Source organism: Pteropus medius, unplaced genomic scaffold (genome assembly GCF_902729225.1).
Source record: "Pteropus medius unplaced genomic scaffold, Ma_sr-lr_union100, whole genome shotgun sequence".
Classification (NCBI taxonomy): Eukaryota; Metazoa; Chordata; class Mammalia; order Chiroptera; family Pteropodidae; genus Pteropus; species Pteropus medius.
In genome coordinates, this window is record NW_024344561.1 from 1444701 (window position 1) to 1467432 (window position 22732).

The 22732-nt window shown below is 39.5% G+C and overlaps 1 protein-coding gene across 1 annotated transcript in view; it reads right to left on the bottom strand.

The window, feature by feature from the left end:
* Window positions 1-22732, bottom strand: part of LOC120610900 (zinc finger protein 177-like) — a 40040-nt gene that overhangs the window by 15157 nt on the left and 2151 nt on the right. The window contains 5 exon segments of the mRNA XM_039873266.1: window positions 8685-8731; window positions 8734-8766; window positions 9849-9972; window positions 10618-10703; window positions 11179-11390. Of these exon segments, the coding sequence (XP_039729200.1) occupies window positions 8685-8731; window positions 8734-8766; window positions 9849-9972; window positions 10618-10703; window positions 11179-11206 (318 nt within the window). The 5' untranslated portion in view covers window positions 11207-11390.

The following is a 22732-nucleotide window of genomic DNA, read 5'->3' on the forward strand; positions in this document are numbered from 1 at the left end:
TCCCGCAAGGTCCTCCAAATGGCACCTGAGCCGGGTCTAATGGTCTGATGCGAACGTTTAACAAGAGCTCATCAGATTCAGGTAGAAGCTCCGAGCAAGACTGCACGTGTCTGGGAGGTAGTTCCGTGGTGCTCTCCGGCTATGAGGGTCGCGGTTGGGGCTGGGAGGCGGGGCTTAGGCAGCCGCTGCTAAGAGTTGGGGCTGCTCAGAGTTGGGGCGAGCGGAAGGAAAGCAGCTTTTTATTTATTTTAAGGAATAGAGGCATTAGTAAGTAATGTAACTTGCTCATGATTGCACAGCTTAGTACAATGGTCCACAGGAATTTGATCTCTGGTCTTTGAGTCCATACAGTCTTCCCAAGGAAAAAACCAGGGTTCCCCAAGACTTTGAAAAGGAGACTGAGCAGCTGCAAGGCGAAAAGGGTCCAAACCTCACTTTTCGCCCATTATGGATTCTCTTCTGGGGTCACTGCCTCATCCCCTCTTCTTAACTAAAGTCCCCAAAGGTCTGGGATCTTTTGTCCAGGCTCCAATTTAAACCATCACATCCTGGCATTAAAAAAGAGGGTCTCGAACAGCGCTTTAAGTAACTCACCAAGAAATGGGGTCTTAGCAGGGCCAAGAGGGGAATGACTCTTACGCCTGCATAATTGGAACCTATGATTTAAAGCTGAAAGTCTCAATCTGGTAGTAGGGAAAAAGATGGGATTTTAAGATGCTTTGGGGTTGTTATTACTACACTTAGACACCCAAACTCAGGATTTATAAAAATCTCAACAGCCCCTTCTTTGTGCCTTTTCCACAAACCCTAATGAACAACACACCTGAGTAGGCACATTAGGACTTAAGAATAATTAAGACCATTATTAATAGAGCCGCTCAGAACTAGAGAGATGTGGCTACAAGGAATCTCAACCCTTCCTGCTGACTGTGCCTCTGAGGGAGACGTGCTCCATAAAAGACCTACCCATTAACAGAGGACCTCAATTACTCATATTAAATTAAATGACTAGAACAATTGAATGTTTAAATTCCATGTTTAAACAGAAAATTTTCATTCTACATACCCCCAAAAAAGATTTTAAAGAGGCTAGGCTCTTTTCTTTGCCACATAATGAGCACAGCCTGACAAGGTACTATTAGGTGAACTATGAATACATTTATACTAGTTTACTGGTGAAGGACCCTGGGCTTTGCTTTGAGGGCAAAGTAAGGCACTTTGAGGGAGAAGTAAATGCCCACTAGCCTTGCCTAGCTCCGTAGTAAACACACACGCAGCACCGGCCAGCGTCTCTGCCGTGGCCATCTGTATTCGTGCGCTGCGCCAGAACCAGCAGCTCTGTGTCCAGAGGAAGTGACAAGGCTGCGCATACTGCAGAAGCTGAGCGCAGACTGCTTCCTCATGCGAATACAGCCTAGAAGATCACTAATGAAACTGATTCCATTATTTAATTTTGGGGAGAGGGAGAGTAGAAGGAAGTTCCAGAAATTCAGACAGAGGAATGTCTCCACACCACAATCTGCTCTGCTTCCTGCTCCTATAATGAACAAGCCCAGGCCCTCGACTCAAGGGTCTTCCACTCACATGACCAAGGGCTGTTCCTACCTCTGATGGATGCAAACACTGGGGGCAGGTGGGGGGGGTGTCTAATTTGATTTTTATGTCAAAGATAGGTACTGAGGGGACCCACACAGAGGCATGCCTTCAAGGAGTCAAATAGACCCTGAGGCCAGGAATGCCGCTGAACTGTGGCACTAGAAGTGAATTTCCCATTTGGATGAACCTCATTTGAAAATTAATGACAGAGGCTTCTCCTACAGAGGCTCCTACGGGCTTTGGAAGGTCCGGTCAGGTTAGGAGTGGGCAGGGTAGAAACTGGTGATCTCCTCTCATGCATTTGTCAAAGTCATGTTAGAGTAACAGCGCTTGTACAAAGACATCCAAGTTCATACAAACCCAAGAACACATCGTGATGCGTTTGCCTAAAATCCTTATCTCTTAAAACAATTTAAAAAAGTATACCTCAAAATTGAAAACAATTTCAAATTCAACAGGTAGCTTTTCCATTTGAAACCTTTACACTTCTGGTTTCTGTATTATTACTGACCAAATTTTCAGTTAGTTTAAAAAATGACAAAGGTCCCTCTTGCCATTTATATCAAGATCAAACCTGGCAAAACTGCACCACACATGGGTTAAGAGCAGAGGCATATTTTAGTACGAATTCTCAGAGGCTAAAATCTGGGGAACTTGGAGGTTCAAAACTTCATTAAATGCTCATGTATACTTTTTAAAAAGTATCTCTTCCCTTGTCAAATATGATTGTTTTTTTGCAATTGACAAAATGAAGGTTTAGTTCCTCTTCTGATGACAGCAATAAAATTCCATTTTCTTCAGATCCTGAAAACCAACATACAGAAATGTGATACCATGAAATTAAATTGACTGCAGTGTTACAAGTGCCAAAACAGCACTGGAAAGCAAAAATAGCCCTTCTCTCTACAGGATCATTGCTGAAGATGAATCAGAGATCAGAAATCACCTGAAGGGTGGTAAAGGATGGGGACCTGATACAATCTCAAGAATGATCAGATATAGAGTATGATGAACTATTATTGAACTGACTTAGCAGGGTTCTTGCTAAAACTGGATTTTATAAGGAAGCACACAGATGGACCTAGAAGGTTCAGGATACTGAGTAAAGTTTGGTCAAGATAATCTTTGTCACTTCTGACACTTTTGTTGTCATTATGGAAAAGTTATTTTTCATAAACATATTATTAGATGAATTATAAATATTTAAAATTTCTGTCTTAATTTCTAATAAGTTAAATAACCATAGATTACAACAGCCATAAAAGAAAGCATTTTGGGGTGCTCAATTTTAAAGAGTATAAAGGAGTCCTGAGGTCAAAGTTTGAGAACAGTTAGTGCAGAATCACCACCTTTTGTTATCTTCACAGATCATAAGGTCAAGAGTTTGGACAGGACACGGCAGGAACGAATGGCTTGTCCCTGCTCTACAGTGACCAGGGCCTTGGCTGGGGAAACTTAAACAGCCGAAGGTGACTCCAAAGGCAGGGGCTAGAACCATCTGAAGAATCATTCCCTTATGTATCTGGGGCCTTCCTTCACATGGCTAGAAGATTGAGAGCAGCTGGTGACTGGTGACAGGACTATCTTGGTGTGGCCACTCCATGTTACAGCACAGCAGCTAGTTTCCAAGGGGGAAGCACACTGACAGGGAGTGTCCTGAGAGAGAACATGCCACGATAAACAGGAGGAACTACATGGCCTGGCTTACCAAATCACACGACATCATTTATCGTGTACTTCTTGAGGAGAAACAGTCAAAAGTTTGCATAACTTCAAGGTGAGGGAACGGTATCAAAGAATTTGGGAGCCATGTTTTAAAACCATCACAGCCTGCCCTTTGGCCACAAATTATTTACATAATGCCCATATATACAAACAGTCATGTCTCCTAAAAGCATGTCAAAATCTCATACCTGCAGTATCAGACTCAGCTATGTCTAGGATCATGATATCTAAATCTGGCCCCATCTGGAAGACACCTTGAGTTTGTTTTTTTTTGGAGTATGTCATTCTTGATTTGAATATTCATGAAGAATCAAAAGAATATTCATGAAGAATATTCAAATCAAGAATAACATACTCCAAAGAGACAAGTTATCTACTTCCCATACACCCAACAGATAGTTGGGAGAGAAGGATAATCAGAATAGACACGTATATTAAAAAAGGGCTGGGGTGGGAGGCATGGGAGGTACACAGTGGCCAAGGATCCATAGGGATTCTGAAATTCAAGCAGGAACAACTTTCTTGTTCCTTGCTTAAGAAACAGAACGGCTCCATAGGAATAATTCTCTGTGGTGTTCTACTGCCCGAATCATACTGGCTTCCCCATAGAAGATACACCATATTTTTAACTGAGTAGTTTTATAAACCTATTTCACTTGCTTACTCCCACAGCTTGGGCGTTTAAAAGTCTTTATCACTTTTATTAAGACTCCTTTTTTAAAGAGCAGTTTTAGGTTCACAGTGAAACTGAGCACAAGGTAGAGATCGCCCACACATCCCTGCCTCCATACATGCACAACTTGCCCCCCCCACCCCGGCCCCCGTCCCAACGATGAACATCTCACCAGAGTGGCAAATTTGTTACAACTGATGAACCTACACTGACTCATCGTAATCACTCTAACTCCAGAGTTAGGGGTCGGTCACTCTTGGTGCTGCATATTCTATGGTTTGGACAACTATATAAAGACATGTATCTACCATTATAGTATCACACGGGGTATTTTCGCTGCTCTAGAAATCCCCTTACACATCACTCACACAACCACTTATCTCCATAATTTTGCCTTTTCCAGAATGTCATATAGTAGGATTCACAGCATGTAAACTGTCCAGACTGGCTTCTTTCACTCAGTAACATGTATTCGAGGTTCCTCCATGTCTTTTCATGGCTTGATAGCTCATTCCTTTTAATGGCTGGATGATATCCCATTGTCTGGAGATACCAGTTTGTTTATTGATTCACCTCCTGAGGGACATTTTGATTGCTTCCACAGTTTGGCAATTATAAATAAAACTATTATAAACATCCATGTGCAAAAAATTTTTAAAAACCAAAAAAATGTGCATGTGCAGGTTTTTGTGTGGACATAAATTTTCAACTTCTTTGGGTAAATACCAAGGAGCATGAATACTGGATTATTTGGCAAGAATGTTGAGTTTTGCAAGAAACAAAGTGGCTGTACAACTTTGTATTCTCACCAGTAATGAGATTTCCTGTTGCTCCACGTTTCCGCCAGCATTTGGCATTTGGTGGTTCTCTTAGATGTGCAGTAGTATCTAATTGTTTTAACTGGTATTTCCCCTGATGATACAGGATGTGGAACATCTTTTTATACGCTTATTTGCCACCTGTGTATCTTCTTTGGTGAATTATCTGTTAAGGTATTTGGCCCATTCTTAATTAGGTTGTTTGTCCTTATTGAGGTTTAAGAATTCTTTGGATATTTGGAATAACAGTTCTTTACTAAATGTTTTTTTTTTTTTTGCAAATATTTTCTCCCAATCTGTGACTTGTCTTCTCACTCTCCTGACAAAGCAGCATAGTTTTTAATTTTAATAAAGTCCAGCTTATCAATTATTTCTTCTATGGATGTCTTCAGTGTTATATGTAAAAAGGTATTACTATAACCAAGCTCATCTCGGTTTTATGTTATCCTCTAGGAGTTTTATAGTTGTGCATATTACACTTAGGTCTATAATGCATTTTGAGTTAATTTTTGTGAGGAGTGTAAGGTCTGTGTCTAGACTCGTTCTTTTGTAGGTGGCTGTCCAGTTGTTCCAGGACCATCTGTTGAAAAGAATTATCTTTACTCCATTCCACTGCCTCTGCTCCTTTGTCCAAGATCAGATGACTATATTTTGTCTAAGATCAGATGACTATATTTGTGTGTGTGTATTTCTCAGCGCTCTATTCTATTTCATCAATCTACTCATCTTTTATCAGTAGCACACTGTCTTGATTAATGCAGCTTTACAGTAGTGCCATTCCTCCAACTTTGTTCTTCTTCCTCAATATTGTGTTGACTATTCTGGGTCTTTTGCCTAGCCATATAATGTTATAATCAGTTTGTTGGTACCCATAAAATGAGTTGCTGGGATTTTGATTGGATTGCATCTACAGGTCAAGCAGGGAAGAACTGACATCTTGACATATTGAGTCTTTTTATTCATGAACATGGAATATCTCTCCAATTATTCAGTTCTTGATTTCATTCATCAGTTTTGTAGTTTTCCTCACATAGATCTTCCACATATTTTGTGTTACTGTAAATGGTATTATGTGTTTGATTTCAAATTCCATATGTTCATTGCTGGTATAAAGGAATTGATGAGGGTTTCATGGATGTATGTACATCAAAACTTGTATACTTAAAATATGTGCAGTTTATTGTATGACAATTATACCTTGATAAATCTGTTTATTACAAAAACCAACTTCAATAATAATTCACACGAGACTCTAACAACAACAAAAAAATCTGAACAATTTACCCAAGATATATGAATGACAAGAACATGGAAAGATGCGCAACATCATTAGTCTTTAAAACTATGTATCTACCTTGAAAAATGACACAAAGAAAGGCAAACTCATTTAAATTTACTTGGTTTCCTTTCCCAGTATCAATTTTCTCATTCAGTATGTGAAATCTATACTCCAAAGTTTCCCAAGTTCCTTGTACTGTCAGATTTTATTTTAAAACCATTTTGTAACAAAGGTTTTTTCATTACCAAAAAAAAACCTTTTAGGATTTTTACTTTTATAAAAATATGTTATTTGGTGAGAGCATTCTGATTTTTTTTACATTCATACAGAATATCCTATGACTTTTTACATGTACATTAAATTAACATAGCCTTTTCCACACTCCCCACATTAATTTATAGTGCTTCTCCAGTGTAAATCACATTTTCTAACAAAAAAGATCAAAGGCTTTCCTACATTCTTTTCACTCATGAGATCTCTAATGTGAGCTTTCATACTTTCCGAAGCAGAGGATAAAAACTAAAAAAATTTCTACATTTTTTTTACATTCATAAGATTTTTCACACCTGTGAAATCACGGCTGAATATTAAAGTATAATGCAGAGCTAAAGACATCGCACATTCCTTAGAATAAGGTTACCCCCACTATAAATTAGTACATGTATAGTAAGCGTGAGAGTATTGAAGACTTTCCCCACATTCTTTTATTTATTTATATTTTAAATTTTTGTCATTAGTTTATAAGCATAAGCGTCTCTTAAGTGTGAATTTTAACACATTCAGTAAGGCATGGGGAACTAAGGGCTCTCCTACATTCCTCATATATATGGCTTCTCCCCACAATGAGTTCTTAAATGTCAAATAAGATATTAGGAATGAGTACAGGCTGTCCCACATACCTTACATTTAAAAGGATACTTGCCAGAGTTCTCATGTGTACCATAATGCCTGAGGAAATAGTGAAGGCTCCCCAACATTTACCTTTGTAGTGCTTCTCTCCAGGATGTGTTCCTTTATGTTGACTAAGGTGCAAACGCTAACAAAATGCTTTCTCACATTTTTTACACTCAAAAGGTCTTTCTACACTGTGACTTTTTAAATGTTGAATAAGAAATGAGGATCATTGAATAAAGGCTTTCCTGTACTGCTTACCATTGTAGGGTTTTACTCCAGGGTGAATTTGTATGTGACTTTTAAAGCAAATGAATTATTACAGGCTTTCCCGCATTCTTTATAGAGATAAGGCTTCTCACAAGTGTGAGCTCTTATATGTATAGTAAGGTGTGAGGAACTAGCAAAGGCTTTTCCACATTCCTTACATTTATAAGGCTTCTCTCCAGTGTAAGCTTTTCTGTGTTTTGTAAGACCTGAACAATCAGTGAAGGCTTTCTCACATTACACTCATATGATTTTTCTCCAGTGAAAATTAAGAATCTTAAGTCTTGAGGCACAAGTAAACTTTTTGCCATACTCCTTCCAAACATAGTTGTTTCTCTCCAGTATGAAATCTTCCATGTTTTGCAAGAGCTGGGGAAGGAAAGGCTTTCTCAAATTTCTTACATTCCACAGGCATCAGTCCACTGTGAGTTCTTAAATGTTGAGTAAGATATGAAGACTGAGTGAAGGTTTCCCAACATTCTTTACATTCACAGGGTTTTTCTCCATTGTGAGTGCACACATGTACAAAAAGGCTTAAAGAATGAGAATAAACTTCCCCCCATTCCTTAAAAGCACACAGCCTCTCCTCGTCATGAATTCTTAGCGCATTCTCTCAGGTGTGAGAGAAAAGGTAAGCCTTTCCCAGCCAGTGCATTCATAGGGTTTCTCTTGGGTATAAGTTCTCTTGTGAAGCAGAAGATGTAGATTTTGGCTGAAGGCCATTTCACAGATTACACTTAGGAGGTTTCTCTCTAGTACAGGTTTTCTTGTGTAGATTGCAGAGTTCTTTGTTAAGGCTATTTCACACTGATTATACCCATGAGTCTTTTTTCTAATGTAAGTCCTCCTGTGAGTCTTAAGGCATGAATGTTCACTCAACATTTCTTCACAATAGTTAAAGTTAAACAATTCCTCTTCAGTGTGGTTTCTCTCCTGTTGATGAGATCATTGACAGAAGTTTTCCTGTTTTATTACATTTGGATTCTCTGTTCTGCCTTGAATTCCATTATACTATACACGAAACAATCCAGTACAACTGAAGTTTATTTTTGTCTTCCATTTTCATTTCAATGCACGGTTTCAGACCTGAGTGTTTTCAAGTAGAATGAAGTGACCACTCTGTTAGAAAGCTGTTAACATTCTTTACTTCCACAGTTTAGCTGATAACTGATCAAGACAGAATTATTGATCAAAAACTTTATGTGAATTACATATGTGGGAATATTTGAGTGAACACTGTGAAAAAAATATATTGTGAAGGAGTATTTAAAGTGTTTCCCAAATTCATGATGCTCAGAGACTCTAGGAGAAACAACTTCATTTTTGGTGAATAACACCAGCCTTAAGTGTCTGTCATGTGTGGTTTTTCTATCCTATGGAATTTCCAATCTTCCACTAGTGTGAAAAGCAAAGAATTATACTATATGAATCTTACCGTTTCCACCATATTGGATGTATTCCCTTGCACAATATTCTGCTGAATATTGTGCATTTGATATTAAGAGAAATCTCCCAATCTGAAATAAGAGTAAAAAAAAATTAAGTGCTTGGAGAAATAAATCATGGAAGGAAGGTATTAAAAGTGAAGGCCAACAAGCATTTACTTTCAAACACTGACTTAAAATATATTCAAAAATAGAAAGAAATGAAAACATAGAGATTGAAAATTTTGGCAATAATAAGGCACTGTGGTCAAACTCGTAGGTGATTTACTGAGAAATAATTCTATAAATGTTGAGACTGACGGTGAATAGAAAGCAACATAACCAGGAAAACAAAGTTGAAAGGGAATTGATAAAGAACTAAATGCAAATGCAAAATAAAAAAAAAAAAAAAGAAATAGGCCAAAAGAAGTTTCAGAAGACGAATGAAAAGGAAAAAAAAAATGTTTCGGGTACCCAAGGAACCTCACAAACCAAATGGCCTCAGCATTCTTAAAACAACGACAATAAAAAAAAAACCTTCGAAAGCTTTCTATTTAACATTTCCAAATGGACTGCAGTGCTCGTGGATAAGGGCTGTTTCTCACAAAGAATCACATCTGCCTTTCCTCTCACTTTGGAGAACTTTCCCCACCATCTTCAATTCTCCTCTTCATTCCACCCAAAAGAGCAGACCAGGTCTGCATAGCTGGTGCCCCACTCTCACAGAAAGATGCTTCAGGACGTGGAAAGGGATGACAAATACTTCTATAAATTAGGGGCCACAATTCTGCTCTTCAGGGATACCAAATACTGTTAAGCATAACTTGAGAAAAGACAAAATGTTCATGCCAACTCTATCAAACCAGTGAACTTTCAAATGACACTAATATGCAAACGCACACACTCTCTCTCTCTCATTATTCACCAAAAGGGTTGCTATCTCCCCTGAGACCCAGGCTCAAGCATTTTTGATCCAAAGCCTTTTATCCATAAAGAAAAAAAGCCAGTGCAATGAACAGATCTCCACTTTCATGAGGAAGCCACCGGACGGTGAGATCCATGAGAGCAGAAGCAATGCCTTCTCTATTTACCATGGCATTGCCATTCATCAGCACATAGTCAAAGAAATATTTGTTCCAGAAAAAAACTAAATAAAGAAATAGTACCGGTCTTACCCACTGCAACCATATTCTTGTAGTTCTCCAGCATCACATCTCTGTACAAGTGTCTCTGAGTTTGATCTAGCAAAGTCCACTTCTGGGTGAATTCCACAGCTATGTCCTCAAAGGTCACTGGGTCCTAAACCATCACAAACATTCTGGCATCAGGCAATTACCATCTTCACCAATGTTCACCGGAGAAAGAGCAAGGGAGAACCAAGGCCTAGACAGGGTTCCATGTTCTCCCATCACCGCCCTCAGGACTTGATGGACCTCACGCCCCTTCTCCCTACCTGGACACACTCTCTGGTGATCTCGTCCAGTCACAGACTATTAAGAGTGCCTCTTTCACCTGACTGAAAGCATGTATCTCCCCCAACTGGGTTGTGACCTCTTCTGTTCTTATTTTTCTCTACTGACAAGGTTTAGCACAGTCCTGAGTATATTACAGACACAATAAATGCTCGTGAATGAACGTTTCCTCCAGTGACAACACAAATTCCGAGAAGCACATGTCCATTCTCTCACTGTGTATCATAAAGAATGAGAGCACAAAATTAGCATGGATGAGAATCAGACGGAATGAGTAAATACTGAGATAACAGTATCATTTCCCTATGTAATCTGTCAACTACACGAGAGGCCTTGAGACCTGAGACAATGTAACTGGGGACTCAGTCCTTAAGCAGACCCTATTTGCAGTAAGACGCTCCATTAGAAGGATACATGTCTATCTGGTAGGAAGAAGCATGTGTTTTAATAAAAGAGTACATTTCCTACTCACCTGAGAATAATGTGTCAGATATCCAGTTACAACCCTTTTCCCCTCTGACTTCTCATGGAGACAGAAAGAGTCTTGAGAAAGATAACCTTGAGGAGAAGAAATAAAAACTGAAAACCTAGATTGCCCAGTTTCCACACTCGAAAGCCTGAAAGCATTCCAAATTCTAAATGGACACACACACACACACACACACACACACACACACACACCCCACTACCATAAATTGTTCAAGTAGCCTGTCTCATCTGAAGTCGTAACAGCAGTTTTGGGTTTTGATACTTAAGAGGAAGAGTTTAATAATTCCATTTTACAGATAAGGAAGCTAAAGTCCAGAGAAGTAGAGTCATTATTGTTTGCTGACAATTATAAAACTCATCATATGGTGAAGCAGAACCTCTTCCACAAAAATACACATACTTACCTATCCTTCCCAAATCCCAGGATTTAGACAACAGGCTATTCTTATCTACTTAAACCCCCTCTCCTAGGCAGCCTAGACCCAAGACAGATTGTTTATGGGCTAGAGTAAGATCTCTAAAAATAGCATCAACAAGGACTTACCACAAGGGGAAAGATCGATGGCTGGCATCCTGTGAGTCTGACCGTGAAACCTGTCTGAACGCTTCTTATTCCCAAACTCTCTTTAAGACAGTGCCTGAATTTCAATCTCGAATCCTCTTCTTTAAGCAGTAATAGGGAGTCTTGCCTCATACCTTCAGTCTTTAAGCGACGGGCATTACTCATCTGTTAAACATCGTTCATTAGCCATCTCTCTGAAGAAGATAAAATTATATATGTGAAAGCCATCAGAAACTCTAGAGTACACCACATGAATAAAAATAATTGCCATTTAGAGTGCCCAATATGTGCCAGAAACACTGGTAGTTCATGCTACCACCAATATAGCTATTACTGTCACTGAACAATTGAGGCAGCTTCATTCACAATAATAACTGGCCCAGGATGACCAACTAGGAAGTGGTGAGGTAGGGTTTGAATGCAGGTAATTGTCACAAAAACCTGAACTCCTAAGGTTACTGCTATTCTACAACATGACTAGAAGATGATCAAGAAGGGGTATGCAGGAAAGAATTAACTTGGCAGGTCTGGGTTGCCTGGAAAAAGCCCATCTTCAGGACCTACCCTAGGCTGGGCTTGTGGGAAATGACTTCTAGGTCCACTGAATATCCTACCTGATAAGAGTGATTTTGTATGCCTGAGGCCTTAGGCCACACCAGTTTGACCAGATAGGTTAAGCTAACAATGTGATTTATGGTGAACATGTTTTTATATGTCTCAGGCTTTGGCATTGTTGTAGAATTTGAATTCAGGGGCCTGGAGCCTGAATGGCTAAAGTCAGCCATGCAGGTGCTGCATGTCTACATGACTGACCCCAATAAAAACCTGGATACCAAAGCTCAGGTGCTATAGACTAAATGTTAAATGTTTGTGTCCCTCCCATCCCCAACCCAGCCCCAAGTTGTACATTGAAACCCCAGTGTGATGGTATTTGGAGGTGGAGCCTTTGAGAGGCGATTAGGTCATGACAAGTGGGATTAGTGCACTTATAAGAGACCCAGAGAACTCTCTTGCCCACGAAGACTGCCATCTATTTACCAGGAAGTGGGTCCTCACTAGACACTGAATCTGCTGGTGCCTTGATCTTGGTCTTCCCAATCTCCAGAACTGTGAGAAATTTCAGTTTACAAACCAACTGATCTATGACATTTTTGTTACAGCAGCTCCTCTAACCAGTCAGACTAATACATCAAGTGAGCTTCCTTGATTGGCAACACTTCATGTGATGTTACACATTGTTACCAGAAGTAAGCAGTGCCGTGTGACTGCACTGGGAGAGGACACCTGGGGTCTTTCCCCTTTGCTGATTCTAATTGGTATCCTTTTGTTGTAATAAACCATGACTGGGTTTAACAGCATGAGTCCTGGGAGTCCTAGTCAATTGCTAAGTATGAGAGTGGTCTTGAGAACCCCAACACAAATGCTTTATTGAATTCAGACATCTCCGAGCTCCCCCAGCTGGCAGGGCCACGTAGGCCCAGTTGCCTTCCGTTAAGTCCTTTTATTGGCTTTTGCTTTCATTCATTACGCAAATATTTACGAAAGGCTTTCTCTCTGTTATATAATACACTAAGCACTGAGGATAGAATACTGAACTATAAAGAAAATGCCCCATACTTTAGGTATATCACATTCCAGAGGGCTAAACAAATAATAAACACATATGTTTATATTATATTAGTTGGTGGTTAAATGCTATGGAAAAAAGATGAATGCATAAGGATTATCACCCTCCACCTCTCCCAACACACACACGAATACACCCAAACATTTTTCTTTACAAACTCAGGACTGATTCTGGGAAAGGTAATGACAGAACAGGAAAACTTCAGAAGACTCTTGAAAACTGTTATCTGGCTTGTCTAAAAAGTGACATTCAACTTTTGATCCAAAGCATTAAAATAATTCCATGGTTCATGAAATAAACTCAGAATACATTTCAAATGCTGATCTACTTCAACAGGGAATCAGCTTAGAAACACTCGAATAAGAGCTGCTCCTCTCCCCCAGGTCCTACCAGAGGGCACAAAATGTATGGAGTGGAGTGCTAAATAAGACTTTGCCCAAAGTTTACCTATTTTATTATTTTTCTAAAAACTCATCTCTTAGTATTATTCATCAGTTCTACTTTTTTGCCTTTTTAAAAATTAAATTTCGTCTTTATTTTTATTATTTTTTTGCCTTTTTTATTCCTTCCTTAATGTTCATTTTGTTGATGACTTTCAAACATTTGGAAATTATAACAGTTCATTTTTTAAACATTTATTGAACTATACAGTCAAATAAGTGCAGAATTATAACAGTACAAGGCATTATCATGAATTTCTACATCTCTGAAGCATTCATTATTCCTCATATAAATCATTACTCCTCTCTCTTCTCCAAATGGAGCACTATTCTGACTTTTAACACTACAATTTTGCTTGTTTTTGAACTTCGTATAAATAAAAATCACATGGTATGCATTAGTTTGTCTAGCTTCTTTCACTCAACATCTTACGCCTTTCTGTGCACTTCCTTGCAAAATCCAGTTTTACTTAGCAAGAAGCCTGCTAAGTCACTTCAGTTAGGACCCTCTATATATGAAGATCCTTGATTCTTGATCAGGTTTCTCAGCCTCCACTATTTTACCGGTGAGGTCTGGTTACTGATTTGTCTGCAGTAAGAATCCTGTTGGGTCGATTTAGCCAGAAACCCCCTTACCCCTGATGGTTCCTCTTAGTAATTTTCCATCCATCAACTCTGACCGATCCCTGACTGTAACTTCTCACTTGCCCATGCTGTATTTGGAGTTGAGCTCAGTCTCTCTCCCATGCTGTAAAATCTCATGGCACTGGTCTCTATACCTATATCTTGATGGTCCTGAGAAAAGCCTACCTTATCATCTTTAACAAGTGTCACTGAATTTTTTTCCTTTAGCACTTTGCCTAAATTTCCCATAGTTGTAGTACCTTGCCCTAAAATATCCTATATTGAACAGATGTTCTAACATAATAATAAATTAAAAGTAAGTCTTCAGTATTTACTAATTGGCTTGATAAAATGCGACCCCGTGAACCACCCCCTCCCCCAGTTAAAATGGTTAACATAGTCCAATGTAATCTAAAACAGAGTCCTCAAGGGTAAACACTTATTATATAAAACCTAAATATCAAAAGGGTGATTGTTTCCCCACTGCTTCTCTATTTAACAGCCCAATTTTGCCTTCTCTTAAACCTGGAAAAACTAAAAGGCATTTCATGTTGGTTAGTATAACCTTAATACTGTGGTTCCATATCTTATGGCCCCCATACTCAATATTATTAAAACTACTGACTCCATTGAATCGACAATCAGTAAATACTTTGCTCTTACAGATTTGACTAACATGTTTTACTCAGTGCCTATTTCAACAGCCTCTAAGCTACAATTTGCCTTCACCTCTGAAGGGACATAATGCACCTTTCCCAGGCTACCCATGGGGTACCGCACAATCTTTGCAGACAAGATATTAATTGCATCTACCTTTCTCCAGAAGCGCAGGTATATTATATTGATGATATCCTCTATCATGGAGATTCATTTGACACACTTATTAAGGACACTTAAGTCCAACATCTTTTAGTCCTTTTTAGGTTCTTGGGTCAAGGTATGCCTCATTTACAAATTTTACTTTCATATTAAAAACAGGCACTGCTGTTATTATCTTCAGAGATTTCTTCACTTTAAAGGCTTTGGCAAACCTTTTCTCATGCCTCCTGGATATCTATGGACCATCTATGATGGCCATCAGTTGCTCAAGGGCTTCTGATGCAAGAAACTGCCTCTCTTGTCTATACATAAAACAGTAATTGCTGTCTACATGCTGGGGTCTCCTAGAAACAGAGGTTCCCACAGACCCTGAGCCTGTGACCCTCCATACCCACTGCCCATTATACTTTGGGTCATGGAAACAACATCCCACAAATTAAGACAGAATGGAACAAAACCTGGGCCCTTTGATGTAGCCTACCTATGGGAGGAGTGGTCTCGCCTGTCTTCAGTCTCTTGCCAGAAGCCATGGTGCTGGAAGTTGTCACCCCTCCCCCAGAACAGGTTTGACTACCTAGAAAGCCCTTGGGATTAACTAAGTGAATAGCAACGAGAATTCGTGGATTATGCAAATGGTACTGCTAACCACTGTATGTGATCTTAGCACTGGAGGCCCTGGCCAACAAACGGTTCCATCTTCACATTTATTATGACCTACTGGGCTATTATCTAGAAATTGTCTACTTCAGAGTACAGAACTCTGGCAATCTCTGCCTCACATATACCCAAAATAAATATCAAAATTACTCCATATTCCTTTTGGAGTTATAGATATTGCTGGTAACCAAGACACACATTTCACTGCTTACAATACACAATACTGAGTTCTGGCAAAAGGCATTCAGTAGAATTTGCATGTCCTCCGACGAGTCCTAGATAGCCAGTTTAAGTGAGATATATAATGGTCTCCTGAACCACTCTTTCAGATTCCAATCCAACAAATAAAACTCTAAAGGTCTCTATTTTGCCCCAAGCCCTAACCTATAAGTTTTTCAAAAAAATTTATTTTAATTCAAGTATACAGTACATTGGTTAGACATCTATATAGTTCATAAAATGATTCCCCCAATTGCTCCCTCCCTCCCTTGACCCTTCACCCAGCCAACATATTAATGCTAACTGCATTCTCTATGTTGTGGTCCCCATCCCCGTGACAATCCATTAGCTACTAATTTGTACTTCTTTAACCCTTCACACCATTCTCCCAGCCCTCCCCCTCCCCTCTGTTGCCAAACTGTCAACTATATTTGTGAGTCTGTTTTTGATTAGTTTGTTCTCTTTATGCCTTAGATTCAGCATATAAGTGAAATCACATAGTGTATATCTTTCTCTTAAATACCTTCTAGGTCCATAAAAGCAATATCTTCTTCTATCCCCTTCCTTTTAGTCTGTGTGTGTGTCTTTTAATCTGGAGTGAGTCTCTTGTAGGCAGCATGCAGGGGTTTTGTTTTCTTATCCATTCAGACACTCTATTTCTTAGTTGGAACACTTATTTCTTTTCCATTTGAAGTACTTACTGATAGGAATGTAGTTACCATTCTTTATTCCTGTTTTTGATATGTTTTTTTTCTTCTTAAAGAAGTCCTTCCAACATTTCCTGTAACAATGGCTTGGTAGTGATAAATACCTTTAGCTTATTTTTGTCTGGGAAGCTCTTTATCTGTCCTTCAACTCTAAATGATAGCTTTGCTGGATAAAATATTCTTGGTTGTAGATCCTGGGTCTTCATCATGGTGAATATTTTGTGCCAAGCCCTTCTGTCCTGCATAGTTTCTTTTGAGAAATCAGCTGCCAGTCTTATGGGTGCTCCCTTGTAGGTAACTATCTGCTTTCCTCTTGCTGCTTTTAAGATTTTTTTCTTTATATTTAACCTTTGGCATTTTAACTATGATGTCCCTTGGTGAGCCTCTTTGGATCTCTGGTTTTTGGGATTCTCTGAGCTTCCTGGGATTTTATGCCCATTTCCTTCACCAGGTTAGGGAAGTTTTCCATCATTATTTCTTCAAATAGTTGTTCAACATCTTGTTTTCCTTCAGGTACGCTGATGAAATGGGTATTTTGACCTTTAATAGTGTCCCATATGCTCCTTTAATTATTTTTATAGTCTTGGCATCTTTTTTCTTGCCATTCTGATTGAGTGTCCATGGCTTTCCTGTCCTCTATATAGGTTATTTGATCCTCTTCTTTATGCACTTTGTTTATTCTATTTAATGTATTTTTCATCTCAGATTATGTGTTCTTCATTTCAGACTGGTTCTATTTTATAATTTCTATTTCCATTTTATGTTTTTTATCTCTGTGTTGAAGTTCTCACTGAATTTATCTACACTTCCCAAAAGTTCATTGAGCATCTTTATAACCAGTGTTTTGAACTCTGCATCTGTTATAGATTACTTGACTCCATTATTTCTGGATCTCTGATCTGTTCTCTCATATGGTTTCTTCTTCTTTGTCTTCCCATTTTGGCTGCCTTTCCGTGTCTGTTTCTCTGTACTCAGCAAAGCTCCTGTCACCCGGTCTTATTAGTGTGGATTTGTGAAGTAGGTGTCCAGTGGCACAGTCCTGACAGGGGTTCAGCTGCAGGCCAAATTTAGCCCATGCCTCTGCCCCTCTGGGGCCACATTCAGCAAGCAATCCACAGATGCTGTGCTTATAGATACCTCAAAAGGTCACACCAGAAACCAAGGCCAGCTGCCTCCAGTGTGAGTCTAGGTGCTGCTCAGCAAGGAGCACCTGACTCCTGAGCATATATACCTGGATGTGGCTTGGGTGGGGCTGCGAGTTGGGGGAGGCGGGGTTTCAGGGAATCCTCTGGGCAGAGCGACCTCTGTTATCAAGTTTGATGATGTCATGGCTATGGGGGTGCTGGTAGTGGGGAGGGCTCAACAGGGAACAATGGGTACCGCAGCTGAACTGGCACTGCTGGTCAGAGTGAGCAGGTCCATCACTGCAAAAATCCATTCACAGATGCAACCCCTTAAAGAGGGGTCTGCCACTGCTGCTGCTTCTGCTGCAGCCTCTGTCTCAGCCGTTCGAGAATGGGCAGCCTCTTGACCTCGCCCCATCTTACCTTCTGCCGTTGCAGGGTGATTTCTTAAATTTCTCCCTAGTTGTTTAGCTTATTCATCTAGACCCTTGGCAATTTTTCCTTGCTGTTTGCTCCTTGTTTCCATCACAACTTTGATTTGGTCGCCAGAGGGATGAAAAGAGCCTCAATCATCTATGCCATTTTTTCTTCTCCCCACAACCTATTTTCTTTTTTTTTTTAACATTTTATTATTTTTATTGTTTCCCCCTTCTCCCTCCCATCTGGTAACAACTAGTCCATTGTCCATGCCCATGAGTCTCTGTTTGTTTGTCCTGTTCATTTTTTGCTTTTAGGTTTATATCCCACATATAAGTGATATCATGTGATTTTCAACTTTTTCTGTCTGGCTTATTTCGCTTAGCATGATTATCTCGAGGTCCATCCATGTTGTCGCAAATGGCTGTATTTCATCTGTTCTTATAGCTGAGTAATATTCCATTGAATATATGTACCACAGTTTCTTTAGCCAATCATTTATCGTAGGACACTTCGGTTGCTTCCATGGCCTGGCCACTGTGAATAATGCTGCTATGAACATCGGTGTGCAAATATCTTTCCGGATATGGGTTTTCAAGTCTTTGGGGTAAATACCTGGTGGAGGGATTGCTGGATCATATGGTAGATCAATTCTTAGTTTTTTGAGGAACTGCCACACTGTTTTCCATAGTCGCTGTACCAATTTGCAGTCCCACCAGCAGTGTATGAGGGTTCCTATTTCTCCACATCCCTTCCAAAATTTGTTATTACTTGTCCTGTTGATTATAGCCATTCTAACAGGTGTGGGATGGTATCTCATTGTGGTTTTGATTTGCATTTACCTAATAGCTAGTGATATTGAGCATCTTTTCAAATATTTGTTGGCCATTTGTATATCCTCTAGGGAGAAGTGTCTGTTTAGATCCTCTGCCCATTTTTTGACTGGATCGTTTGTTTTTTTGTTGTTCTTGAGTTATATGAGTTCTTTGTATTTTGGATATTAGGCCTTTATCAGAGGCGTTGCTTGCAAATATATCTTCCCATTCAAATGGTTGTCTTTACCTTGTTGATGGTTTCCTTTGCTGAGCAGAAGCTTCTTAGTTTGATGTAGTCCCATTCATTTTTTTTGCTTTTACTTCCCTTGCTTTTGAGGTCAAATTTATAAATTCTTCAAGTCCAATGTCCTTGAATTTAGTTCCTATGTTTTCTTCTATGCACTTTGTTTCAGGTCTTATATTCAGGTCCTTAATCAATTTTGAGTTAATTTTGGTGTGTGGTGATAGACAATAGTCTAGTTTCATTCTTTTGCAGGTGGCTTTCCAGTTTTACCAGCACCATTTATTAAAGAGACTATCCTTTCTCCACAGTATGTTTTTGGCTTTTTTGTCAAAAATTATTTGCCCATATAAATATGGGTTTACTTCTGGACTCTCGATTCTGTTCCACTAGTCTGTGTGTCTGTTTTGCTGCCAATTCCATGCCGTTTTGATTACTGTTGCTTTGTAGTACGATTTCAAGTTGGGCAGAGTGATGCCTCCAGCCTTGTTTTTTCTCAGGATGTCTTTGGCAATTTGGCATCTTTTGTGCTTCCATACAAATCTGATGATTTTTTGTTTTATTACTTTAAAAAAATGCCGATGGGATTTTGATGGAGATTGCATTAAATCTGTATAATGCTTTAGGTAATACAGTCATTTTAACTATGTTGATTCTTCCAATCCAAGAACACGGAATATCTTTCCATTTCTTTGTACCCTCTTCAATTTCTTTTAATAGGGTCTTATAGTTTTTGTATATAGGTCCTTCACTTGTTTTGTTAGATTTATTCTTAGGTATTTTATTCTTTTTGTTGCAATTGTGAAAGGAATTAATTTTTCCACTTTTTCTGACACTTTGTTATTAGAGTATAGGAATGCTATGAATTCTTGAACATTGATTCTGTATTCAGAAACTTTACTGTATTTGCTTGTTTCTAGTAGTGTTCTTGTGGAATCTTTAAGGTTTTCTATATAGAGAATCATGTCATCTGCAAATAGTGACAGTTTGACTTTTTCGTTTTCTATTTGGGTGCCTTTTATATCATTCTCTTGTCTGAATGCACTTGCTAGGACCTCCAATGTTATATTGAATAACAGTGGCGATAGTGGACAGCCTTGCCTTGTTCCTGATCTTAGAGGGAAAGTTTTTAGTTTTTCAGCATTAAGTATAATGTTGGCTAAGGGTTTGTCATAGATGGCCTTTATTATGTTAGGGTACTTTCCTTCTATATCTATTTTGTTAAGTATTTTGATCATAAACGGATGCTGTATCTTGTCAAAGGCTTTTTCTGCATCTACTGGTATGATCACATGCTTCTTATTTTTTAATTTGTTTATGTGGTGTATCATTTGCATATGCTGAACCATTCCTGTTCCCCTGGGATGAAGCCGTTTGATCATGGGGTATAACTTTTTTAATATGTTGCTGTATTTGGTTCGCTAGTATCTTATTTAAGATTTTTGTATCTGTGTTCATGAGAGATATTGGTCTGTAGTTTTCTTTTTTTGAGTTATCCTGACCAGGTTTTGGTATCAGAGTAATATTGGCCTCATAAAATGATTTGGGAAGTATTGCCTCCTCTTTGATTTTTTGGAAGAGTCTAAGGAGAATAGGTATTAAATCTTCTTTGAATGTTTGGCAGAATTCACTCTTGAAGCCATCTGGTCCTAGATGGTAACACATCAGTTTTTAACCTTGCCCCCATCCCATAAGGGCTAGATGACCGACTGAGGGAACATACCTTCCTGAAACTTACTAACCATAGACTGTCCCAAAGACTAGGCAGGTGTTCACCTATTACAGGGCCCATATGAATCTAAACTTCCATGAAAAAACAAAAGCCCTGCACACCATTCTGGTAAATATGGACTTATATTATTGGTCTGGTGCTTTCATTGGCTTACAATCCAGTGAATCCCTCCAAATGAGCCAGTTTCAACTGAATGGGTAAATGCTGAGAGTGGGCACCCATTTGTAAAGGATACTCCAGACTCATCGCTCTGCAACAACACTGGCCCAGAGGCTCACTGCTGGAGATGACATTACTTCAGACATCAACCAGCACAGGGTCTCATGGCTGGAGATGACTTTACCCTGACACTAAACTCTCTGCCCTAGTAACCACGTGGACGGCTTCTTCTAAGGCCCAAAGTGGACACCGGGCATTCTTTGCTTTTCCTCCTTTGATATTAGGGATTCTACTATGATTCTGAGTTCCTTGTCTGTTAGCCCATGATCTAGGTACATTACTTGCTCTCTGCTGAAACATATACTTCTACACTCCATGACTACAGGAAAATCTGGTGTCATTCTAAAAATTAATGGACTGTATAATTCCAGCTACTGTGACATTCTAGAAAAAGCAGAATTACAGGGACAGCAAAAAGGTCAGTGGTTGCCAGGAGTTGGAGAGAGAACAGAAAAAGCACAGAGGATTTTTAGGGCAGTGAACATACTCTGTATGATATCATACTGATGGATACATGTCATTATGTATTTGTCCAAACTCATAGAATGTACAACACTAAGAATGAACCATAATGTGATCTGTGGAGTTTAGGTCATGATGATCTGTCAGTTTTGGTTCATTAATTGTAACCAATGTACCACTCAGGTGGGGGATGTTGACAATGGGGTAGTCTGGGGATGGGCAGGAGTCATATGAGAACTCTCAATTTTGCTGTAAGCCTAAAACTTCTCTAAAAAGAAAGGAAAAAAAGGGGAGGGGGCGGGAGATTATCACTTTCCCTAGGAGGTGCCTGCCTCATATTAGTCAACTCCTTGGCGCCTGGGGAGAGGACTGCACTACTCTGATGCTTTCTCCTACTAACCCCTCAACTTCCACCAAGACGTTACATTCTGCCTTGTGACCACAACCACTCCCTTCCCCTTGGTTACACACAATATCACTAATTTTTACATACACTTTACTAATTTATTAGCTCGCACCATCCAACAAAACTGCTAGAAGTACCACCTTGTTCTCAGCAAACTTCTAATTCACTTTACAGCTCCAAGAGCGGGGTCCAGGCAGCAGCCCCGGGAGGAGGCATGCCAGCTCCTCCACCTGGCATCCTCCCCTTTCAAAAGCCTTAAAGGTAGTGCAAAAAATTTCAGCTTTATTTTCTTGGCTAATGCCGAATGGGAAACTTAATTATGGCCTGGGCTATAAGAATTTCTTGTCCTTCTGCTTGTGGTCACAGATAACACAGTAAATGTTTTCTGTGTTGGTCAGGGCAACTTACACTCTACTCTCTATAACTCTCCACTATCAATACCCCAAAGTTTCCTTACTATGATGTCAAAACATCCAAGTACTGACTGTACTATGTACACACACAGAGGAGAGGCTTTTTTCTGTATATTATGCTTTAACATCTGAGAAAAAAAAAAACAAAAAACCCTTTCTGGCTGGAGAGAGACTGTCCCTCTGGGCTAGCCAATTCCTAGAGATAGCAAAAGGATTCAACCAGGAGCATGACTTGAATATGTAAACTAACCAGTCCAGAGCCATATCATCTCTATCTGACCCATACACCCTGGGAGGCAATATTCCTCTGCCATAATCATCCCAGGGCCAGGTAGCAGGCAACTAGAGACCACCCTTCTAGCTCAAAGCCGACCAAAATCATTCAAACCAGCCAATCCTGGCTGTTTTCTCTGTTCTGCCTTACCTTTCCTGTGGAAATTCCTATAGAAGCAGTGGCCAAAACCACCACTCACTTCTGCCCCTTCTGCCTCTTGACCACCCTGCTGTTTTTCTTGATGACTCTGTGTGGAATGCCTTGCCTCCTGGCTCTGGGACTTGTGAATATAATAAACTATTTTTTATTGAGTTTCTCCTCCATGGCAGCACCTGACTGA